At 34.1% G+C, this 11,078-nt stretch overlaps 1 protein-coding gene across 1 annotated transcript in view; it reads right to left on the bottom strand.

The window, feature by feature from the left end:
* The window catches only part of LOC140332061 (uncharacterized), a 102,290-nt gene that overhangs the window by 53,702 nt on the left and 37,510 nt on the right, over positions 1 to 11,078 (bottom strand). The window contains exons 10-12 of the mRNA XM_072413358.1: positions 6,855 to 7,021; positions 6,723 to 6,783; positions 735 to 820 (exon numbers count right to left, since the gene is read on the bottom strand). Of these exons, the coding sequence (XP_072269459.1) occupies positions 735 to 820; positions 6,723 to 6,783; positions 6,855 to 7,021 (314 nt within the window). The remainder of the gene's footprint in view (positions 1 to 734; positions 821 to 6,722; positions 6,784 to 6,854; positions 7,022 to 11,078) is intronic.

The following is an 11,078-nucleotide window of genomic DNA, read 5'->3' as shown; positions in this document are numbered from 1 at the left end:
TAATAAGTACCTGCTGGTTCAGCCTACTTACATTTGTTTAGAGCAATGAACATGCTACCTTATAATAAAAATTCTGAAATGATCCCTGATTTACAAATAATGTAGTGAACATATAAAATATAGTAAACAATGTAAATCCTTTATCAGCAAATGTGTTCCTCTATTTTCTTACTGTTGTGTTTAATTCAGTTATAGCCTTTACACGAATGTTTAACCTTTACACAAAAATAAGTAAAAAAGTAATCTTCCTAAATTTCACTACAAGGACAAAACTTTTGTTTCTTTTTTTCCAGTGTATTTAACATCTTTATTTTTGAGTTGTAAAAAAGGGAACACTGCTGGTAAGCCAGGTCAATGACTGTCCGAATTCCTTACATTTGCTATCAGAGCAGGTTGAGGTTACATGCATTGCCTTTAAACTGCAGCCACAAAGCCAAATCAGCAAAGAAAATAATTATCCAATTACCACTTCAAAGCCTGTCAGAAAGGTATGGACTTTGATTAATTTAGCTGAAGTGTTCAGCAGCTACAAAAAGGCGTGTTCAGAGCAATAAAAGGTTTAGTAGTATTGCTGATCTCACAAAATGTCATTGCTTTGACTTGTCAGGCACATCAAAACTACCTTTGAAGCCCAGAATACCAACTGCCAGGAAATGCATCTTAGAAATATTTTGTTGCACTGTATGAAAAGCATTGTTGTGCATATTATGGGGCATATAAAGTGTTATTGTTACCTTTTTATTAAAATCAAAGTCTTCTTTCGATGTAACAACATTGAGTTGCTTATCTGTGTATGGAACAATTTTATTACGAGTAATTCCTGTAAAAAGAATAAAAATAATTTACTAGAAGCTTGCAAAATAGAAAAAATCTTATTTTTTTACAGTTAAATAGGAAAGGTATTTAAAGAAAACCACACTATTTATTTCCATGGTTTACTGAATGTCACAGCTTAGTGTTGTCATAAAGTGCATTTAAAAGGCATTTAATAAATGGTTTGCTAGCAAATATAAATCATAAACTACTTCCAGTCTATCATAAAATTATTTATATTGCTTTTTACGTTTTCTTTTGTTACTGCTTCAGTTACCAATGCGATTATTTTGGAGGCTTTTTTTAGAAAAATGAATTCAAAATATGAACAGCATCTCCATAATTAAAGTTTTTTGCAGTACTTAAGTAGTGTTTTTTAAGGTGGTTCCAAACCCTGACATACACCTAAACAACATGGCTACATAAATGTACAACTGGCAAGTGTTGCTACATGCTGCCTTCAGTGGTTTGGATGCAGCTCCCTATAATTGTATTTGGCAGTTTCCAATAGTCCCCTTGACCAAGATGTTGGTAAGAAGAATGCTGCCTAAACATCATTGGCATTGGATACTCTTTTGCATCTAGCACCTATCTAGCAAAAGGGATCTATAGCATGAATATCATTTACAATGACAACCCCTAACCAGCATTGCAATCGTAACATCCTATTTTATAGTTTATGAGGAACAATGCGATTCTGATACATACTATGTAATTTGTAAACATGTTCAATATGCAAATGTATAGTGATGATAAATTACATAGATGTGCAAAAAGTTTTTTTTATCATATTATGTTTAAAATCTGTGATAGGCCTGCTTTACAAGGTTTTCTAACCTCCATTCAGAAAATTTAATTTCAAGCAGAGAACCAAAACCGACTTTTTAAATACTGTGCTTTACTGGCAAAGGTACAAACCCTCAAGACTGGATTGTAGATTTAAAAGAACCTTGAAAGGGTCCAAGCCAGTGTTTCTCAACCAGGGTTCTGTGGAACTCTAGGGTTCTTTTAGAGGTTGCTAGGGGTTCCTTGACCGGTGAGCAGTTTGTGACTCCTAGCTCATTTTTAGGGATTCCAGTGATCTTTTTGGCTATTTGTAAGGGTGACATTCTTACTGACCACCACTCTAATGTACTGTGAGCTGTCCATGTAGTAGTGACCTATCTATGAACCACTCTACATACTCTAGACTTTTGTTTGAGACAGTCACAATTATTCATCTCAGGAGACAATCATGTAGCGTCTGTACATAGCTTTAGGTTATCAGATGGCTAACAGATGGTTAAAAGAATTGCAGTCTTCTCATCAATAAAATGAATTACAGAAGAAAACCTCCAATAAATCTGGAATTTATCTGGCCCAGGGTTGAAAACATTTGCTAACAAATAGCAAATTACTTTTAAGAATCCATTCCAGGTTTTCTGGATCACCCAAGTTCACTGATGAAGGTGTATCCTACCCAGTCTTGAAGAGCTTTAATAAATCAGTCCCATAGTCTTAGAATTGCATTGACATAGTAAGTCAGGTTGAAAAAAGACATAAGTCCATCAAGTTCCACCCCTAGGGAAATAAACTTATCCCAGATATAAATCCCTATGGACATAGTTGAGGATGTGTATTTTGCTTTTTCTATTTTACATGGGGGTTTATATTATGCATGTATAGATAGCTTTGCATTGAGCAGAAAAGACAACACTGTTCTGTCGTACACTGCCTAACCTTTTTGTGTACTATTCCAGAGGTCATGATAGTTTTACAACTTATTTATTATCTTCACTTTAAAGCCTGCACTTTGCCTATACTATGCATATGGTTGGACACTTGAGCATCCAAAGTTTTACTCCACTCTAAGTAGTATTGTATAATCCCTGAGGATTCTGCAACAGTGGAATGTGTCAAAAAATGTTTTGTCAGGTTGTGTTGCCTTCTTTCTGGGTAACCTGCTATTTTTCCTATTAGGATTTATTTCAAAGAGTGCTAAAATGGTCAAATAAATGCTTGATATTCTGTAAGTTTGCCAATCCTTTGTATAAAACTAATAATGTGCTTGACATGGTCAGGGCTGGGAGAATCTGTTACCACTAGAGATGGTCAATGAGGTGCAGATGAGAGAGGATGCAAATCACAAGCTAATGTTATGCAAATTAAACTGACTTGAAGCTGAGCCAATCAAACACTTTACTTGCCGAGTTTGATTGGCTCAGGTTTGTCGGGACAATTTGCATTCAATTTGCATGTATTTGCATACACGTCAAATTTTCTGCATCTCATTGACAATCTCTAGTAAATACTTGTATTTACTCCAGGTAATTTATTTTTATGAAATATATTACATTGAATGTCATATTATTATATTAAAGTATTTAATATTATTATTGTTGTTTGTTAGGAGAATATTGGCCACAGTTTTATTGTCACAAAATTTTTTTACACAACAGCATCAGTGACAGTGAGCACTGCAAAAATCTGATCAATGGTACCAGCCACAGATATCAATTTGTTAACTATGATTTATGTGGTGGTCAAGATTCAGTAGGTACGTTCATTTTATGTTTTCCTATAGTGCACAGGCCAGACATCTTCAATACCAAGAGTGCAGTTTTTTTTGTCATCAGGGGATTTGGTTTAATCCTGACTCACTGTTAACTAGTTATGATTTAGAATAGCTATAAAACATTGGCCATGGCTGTTTCCACATACACAACATTGCGGGCCCCAGTGTAGTTGTCAGACAAATACCCTAAGAACCCACCAAAAATGGGAGTAAAATGGTAAAACTATTAGGCCTAAAAGAATCTCCTACATATCATGCTTTCTGCTTCCTACTTTCAACCTCTTCTGGTATTGCTGTTTCTTCTTCCCGCCTTTACACCCCTCAGCTACACTCACTCTGACACTTTATCATCGCTTTTTTGCTAACACCACCTTACAACAACCCCTTTTTCCTTTTTTTTTTACCCCAGTCAAGTCACCCTTTGCCTTTGCTGTGCTTAGGATGTTTAATATTTTCAAAAAAACATTTTTGAACCAGTGGATAAGCATGTAGGTTTGGTTTGCTAAAGCACTGATCGAACCTACAAGCTTTTAAAGGTTCACACACACTAATCAAACTAAAGTTTGAGGTGTTAACAATCATGCTATTGTATGCTAAAGGCATTACAAATAACTAAAATAAATAAAGAAAATAATAACATATGGAATGTGCAATTAAAGGAATAAATAGCAATATTATTGAATAAAATAGTAACATCTGGTTTGTATCTCATACCTGCACATACTTGTTTTACATTTTATCAAGGGAGTTTCTCACTTTGTGTCACTTTGATTTACTGATGTCTCTGACACACCCTAAACTGTAAGGACAGTGCGTATCTTCTGCATTACTGAAGGAAGTCTTAAACTGTTCAAACATTTTACCACAGTGATCATTACAAGAAAAGAATGTTTTCACTGCCAACTGTTGCTAATAAGATAAACGTTGACATTTAGCTGTGTTCATACAATTCAATATTCAAAAATGGTGTTGGCGTTAGATGGCATGAGTGCCTTTGGTGCCCAGTGCTCCAACATATATATATTTGTATATATTATTAGGTAGCTTAAGTAAGTTTTTGAGTTAGTTTTGCGCCATTCTATGCTCTCTGGTCCTCTGATATCAGCAAAGCATTTGTGCCCGGAAAACAGCCACTTACTGGATATTTTCCCAAAATGAAAATCCAATCAGATCAGCACTTTCTGATATACTAAGATCTGCTTGCCTGGCAGCGACAACCTTTCCACATTCAAAGTCACACAAATTGCCATTCTTTGCCATTTTGAGGACCACTATGTATTTTAGCAGGTGCCTTGTGTCTACATACCTAAATGCATTTAATGCTGCCATGCGATTTGCTGATGTTTTTTTATTAACATTAAGGGGAAACAGTATTCTTGGATATTTCACTGAATTCTTAGATCTTTCACAGAGATGCATGATACATATGCTAGTAAGATTCACATGTAGTCCTTATAGTTTGTTTAATTAATGAAAGTTCTGCTTGTGTATAGCCAGCCTTTTTTATGATGTTTAATGGAACCTTTATTAACCATAAGTGTGTATATCCTATTAATTTTAAATTATACTGAGTTGACCCTATGTCCTCCAAAAATAGAAAATGATAACGTAAAGGTATAATAAAACTATCATTTATTAGAGAGCATTATAAATAATCTAATAGCTCATTCAAAAAATAACAGAATATAGTAACAGAATAAAAGTGTATAGTCACTACACACATTGTGCTGCACTTTTCTGTAAAATAATAAACATGCAAAAAAATTAATTATGCTTTAAATTCATATCCCCTTTCTCTTCCATGAGAACTAACAGTGGTATTTTTTTATTCTGTAATTTAAATGTTAAGCTGCCAGATGTGTGTCTCATGCTTCAAGAGTTGAAGCTTTGCATTATTTAGCATATTAAGATTCACAGAATTTAAAAAAAGGGTTCCTTTATTGCCTGGAGGTTCTAATTAAGTAAACCTCAGCCTGATCCATGTAAAGCTTGCAATATGAAAGTATGCTCTGTCTCCTTTTTCCTTCAGTCAGGCAGAGTGATATAATAAAGTGATACAATAAATATGAAAAATCCATAGATGATATAATTTTTCTTGTGCTTCAGGAATTAAACCTATCTGTTATTCTTAGAATATTTTAATGGAGTTCAGCAATCAGCAAAGCATTGCGTAGTCTACAACTTTTTTTCTTAATTGTAGCAGTCACTCACATATGATTAATCATGTACGCTTCTATACCTCGAACAAAGGGAAAAGGAACATGATCGGTAAAATCGACAATTGACTGACTTAAATTTCTTTGTTGTAAAGACTTGAACAGCGCCAGATTGCTAGTCGATCAAAAATGTGCTCACAAAAAAATTTGGTGCCAAGGGTCAGAGGAACAACAAGAGACTTTCTGTATGTGGTACTAATAAATCATGCCAGGGCTGAAATACAAGGTATTTCTAGACTCTTTTCTGAAAATGTCATTGGTGTCAAGTTTGTACATTCACATACTTTAATAGCAAGTAGACTAGACTCCAACATTCAAGGTACAGTAAGTATAATGACAGCTTAATTTGTCACCAAATCAAAAGGAGTTTTTTTGTGGAAGTGAGTTATGATTACAGACACAGATACAGATCATACAGAAAAATATAAAATCACTAAATGTTGCTGTTATTAAAATATTTAATAGGGTATATGTATTAGTTTGTTTTCATTAGTACTTCATTCAGTTTATATTCATGTTTATGAATTAATAACAGTATTTCAGAATGTATTACATATTAATGTTGATCCTGCTACAAATCCTTGTCACTTTTATATGCCTTGAACTAAAATCTCATACAATGTTATCAGCCTCCCTAGTTCTGTACTGTGAGCTAAAGGATACCTTCCCTTTTGGTATGCAAATAGGGAGCGTTTTTTGCAGTTTAAACCAGTGGAGTTCATGTCCTAGTAGAGGTGCTCATAATAACAAAAATTCCAAGTTCAAATTATTCTGGTCGGAATTCAAATAAAATTCAAATAAAAAAAACTTAAACGGTCTATAACTGGTGTTCATTATTTATTGGCTCAGCCAATTCAGCCAGCAGACATTGACAGTTGTCACTAGCTGGATTTGCTGGAGTCTTACAATGTACTTGTCATTGACAGGTAAAAATGGATCTGGTATAGAATTTAAAAATTTGCTAGGAAACAGGAAATGGCTTTGAAGAAATACATTCCAAGTGTTCTGGATCACCCAGTTTCACTGATGAAAGTGTATCCCCTCCATCCTTGGAGAGCTTTAATAACTCAGAACCATACTCTTATGAGTAAACTCTTTAAGGCTGAGGTTAAATAAAAAAAATCATATGATGATATTACCTTTTTTGAGCATTTTTCTCCTGATACGTCTTATTGTATTTGTTTCCGATGTCTCTTCAACCTAAGGAAACATCATGTTATCTAATCTGCTCTAAGATCATCAAACCACAAAACATCAATTAGGCATCGAACCTGAACTTCTTGCGTCAGACTTGTCTGTTGTAGTTTTGCTTGCGCCTCATTTAAAATATTCCTCTCCTTTCCTTTCACTGCATTAAGATGTGTTTCTATATCTTTCGCAGTGCTGGGAAGTAATTCTTTGTGAACATTAGGTTCTCTTTTAGAGGCCAAGGGTTGTCCTGTGAAGGAAATGACAAGCTGTGAAATGTAAAAGAACAATTCCTTCCACATGTTTACAGTGCTGTAAGAGCACTATGAAACTTGTCAAGCAGAATCACTCTGGATGCACCATGTCTCAGTATTTCAGCCCTGTCAAACTCATTTAAAATTGAAGAAACAAATGTGAAATAAATACATGTAAAACTCTGTGGGGAAATGTAAGTAATAAACCATGCTTAGTTTTTATGTATGTTGTTGCTGTATAATTTATCTGTTAATAGAAAGTACTTTGTAGTGATCACAATGCTGAATACATAGGACTCCTGTTCATGGTATAATGACACAATAACTTGAATATTTACAAAGACTCCTATTTATTGTCAGGTATGTCACTGTAAGACCATGAAAACATCTAAAATGTTAAGACGAAAAATATCAATTGGTAATTAAGATATGACTATACAATATGTTCTGTATGTAATCAAATTTGACTTGAAAGGAGTAAGGTAAAGTAAATTTAAGGTGTCCCCCCATGCAAATTTATGGAACATTGCTTGCTTGTATTATCTGGGGAGTTACAGAGAATTTCCTACATTATTCTTCATGCTCACTTGTATTCAAAATATTTATTTAAATATATTCTTCAAAACCTACAAAGGATATAAATCCACTTTGGATGTACCAAATTTCACCCAGCTTGGAAAAGTAGTATTGATATCACATAGCATGTTCATGGAGTTGTAGATACAGAAAACTAGAGGGGGCAGATTTTAGACCAACCACACTGCACAAGACGAAAATGAACAGAAACATAGAGAAGAAGTTTCATAGACTAGAATACTCTATGTTACATTTATTTTTCTTGTTATGTCCTGAATTTTTCACTATACAAAAGTAAGTCATTGAAATGATCTCCTGGCTCTCGCCAAACCATAGGTATACCAAATGGCATCTTATTAAGTGTTTGCACACCTTATGAGGGGCCCAAGACTTATCTTTATCACCAAGTTTAACTTTGAAATATGCCAATTTTTTTAACAGGCATTGTTATAAGCAGTAGAGAAAAAACCTGGTGTGATAGAAGAAAACTAACGGCACTTTCAGATGCAGCATACCTATTTTAGTGTAAATAAACCTAAATGGTTAGTATAGAACCAGCAAGGGCAATCTAATCTCTCATTGGATGCTACAGGCCAAAGGACTAAGCCACAGAGCAATGAATACAAATTTAATCTTGAGCAGTGCTTCTGCTTCTACAAAGGTTGCTGAATATTAGCACCTGTCATGCACACTTCTAGCACTCCTACAATTCTCCTTTAGTGACCTTGTAGCACACTGTTAGCACCGTATTTTTATGTTGTTGTTGCACTTTGTTAGGCTTTCCATTCTCCTTTTGAGTACATGTTTTGCACTTGACCCTTTAACAAAAGTTTAAAAGCTCAACAGAACTGGAAAATTTGCAAAATTATAAAAAATTGCATTTAGGCAAGGTTGTGCTTTCCAGAAGTGCTATACAGAATTATTGTGCCATAAGCTACATGTTATACAAAATTAGGGGAAGCTCCTATGCTTTGCAGGTTTGTAGCTGTTTTTTTAACATTGGTGATTCAGTGATCCACTCAATCATTAAACCTGTAAACTTTATCACCCAGGGAATAACAGTAATGCATTGACAGTGATTATGTGAAAAGTATTCGCTCACAACTCTATATCAGCCAGTTACCCAGCTGTCAACTTAAGGAATTATTATGTTGGAGCTGTCCCTAATAACTAACTGATGTAAATAGGCATTTGTTTTTTTGTAGTTATATTAGCCACCATATCCTTCATTATCCAAAATAGTGCTACATGGCCTAAAGGCAGGTACCCCAAGGTCATAGAGGACAGAAGAGTGGCCTACAAAAACCTAAATAAACCCTATAATGACCTGTTATTATTTTGTATACCTTTAGCATTCATATCTGTGCCTAATTTGAGAATAGGAAGGAGTTTACAATAATTTTTCCCAAGCAATATGCTATTTGTGCAGTTTAGCCTAATGTGCAATTACTATATAATCTATCCATTTAACGAATACAGTAATCCATGCTCTCGTTGAAAGATGTTGCCTTAATGAACATGAAGATCTTGTACTGTATATGTAATTTTGAAGGCAGCAGAAACATTTTTTCATTGAACTGCTGAAGCAATGATTTCAACTGTGTTTTCAACTCCCTCAGGGTTCCCTCCTCTAATTGTAAATAGCCAGAAAGTCATCAAGCAAGCATTTAATAAACTTTTAATTTGAAATGGATTACCACATGTTGTGTTTGTTTACCCATTATTAAATCTCTCAGCTACATATCATTGGTAAAATCGGCATTGCATTTTCTTATATAGTTCAAAACAAACACATGGGGGATATTAGGATGCTGTCAAAATATATTTAGAAAGCCCTAATGAAGCAAATTCATGGAGAGGTTGAGACATTTTATAAGATATATAAATATTATTCTTGAATTTTCTCAAAGAGAAAATTACATATGCTTTGTATTAATTGACCTTGCACTGTTAATCACTAATAATTTGCCCTGCAATCAAGAGATGCATAAAGGGTCTTCAAAATGCACGACTATTTCCAGCCAGGATGTCATTAGATAGGATAGACATAAAAATGTACTCATTAAGAGCAATGCCACACAATACTGCAGTATTTGCTATCTTACTACATTTTCTGCATGATTTTGGCATATGTTATTATAGAAAATTACTATTTATATTTAATTAGCATTTTTTAATTTAAAAAGTATCTGTTTCCTATTCTTTAAGATCTAAAGATGATAAAAACACAATTTAAAGTATATCTACAGCCTTTTTTTCATTTTAGAGTAGGGAATAGTTAAATTAATTTCATCATCTGTGTTTCATTGGGGAGGTATACTGTAAACATACCCGGAAGTGAGGAGAAATTTCTAAAGTGAGCGAAAAGTTTCCACATTGAACTTTTTTTGGTGATCCAGAAAAGGACATCACCTGAATCCGCTTGTTAGCAGTGTCAATCATTGCATTTACCCTAAAATCTGCTAATTTTAATTAATAATGACTGTTTGCCATCATTGATACCTTTGACTGCTTGATGATTGTGCATTGAAATACACTTTGTTTAGGGCAAATTAACTCTCTATAAAATAAAAGATATTGATGGACCCAACTAGAAATATCTCCAAGAACAAACTGCATTGTGATTCACTGTATTGCACAATTAACTTAGCATGTTGATTAAGTTTATATGGGGCCTACTGTTCAATTTCCAACTTGTCTAGGCATTTCCTACTCAATAGAAATAAAATGCCTTAATTGGGAACAGATTGCACCATGAAAAGTTTCTAGTTGCAATTTCATATCACTCTATTTTGTTTACAACCTGCCACTTCAGTGTAGCGAATAATCATTGTTCAGGAAGTAACTGCGCTAACACCACCTGTAGTAAATACTGTTTTTCATTATGGGTATAATATGAATGTTGTATTATTCTACATTTATGTTAAAATATTCAACTGCCAACATTTCAAGACTTTTTGCATAGATAGGTGGAAAGGTCCAAAGGCTTGTAAGCTACCCATTTACCAAAACTATAATCTGCAGGCATGTGTAACTGGCATATTGTGTTGATTATGAATCATAGTTAAACAGATTGTTTTCTATGTACAATCAGGTCAGATGATTTCTATTTCCTTTACTAATTACTTCCATTTTCCTATTCTATAGTTTTCACCTATTATTGTATTTGCAGTTCAATTAAAGTCAAAACTGCAGGAGTGGCTCAACAAAATGAAAGCTATTTTTTTGCATTATTAATAACATAGCTACTAGTGTTGGTCGAATAGCTCACTATTCGATTCGACAGCTATTCGGCCGAATATAGCAAAAAAATTCGGGTGGCTGAACATCGAATTCGAATCCCATTAAAGTCAATGGGAGAAAAATTCGGGTATGTTTCAGCACTGTGTAGAGCTTCTACAGCCTCCAAACAGATGTAAAAAGATACATTGTAAAAGGATACATGAAAAGATACATTGTAAAGAGATACATTGTAAA

The sequence above is a fragment of the Pyxicephalus adspersus genome, chromosome 5, assembly GCF_032062135.1.
Source record: "Pyxicephalus adspersus chromosome 5, UCB_Pads_2.0, whole genome shotgun sequence".
Taxonomy (NCBI): domain Eukaryota; kingdom Metazoa; phylum Chordata; class Amphibia; order Anura; family Pyxicephalidae; genus Pyxicephalus; species Pyxicephalus adspersus.
This window is presented reverse-complemented; position numbering and strand designations above follow the sequence as displayed.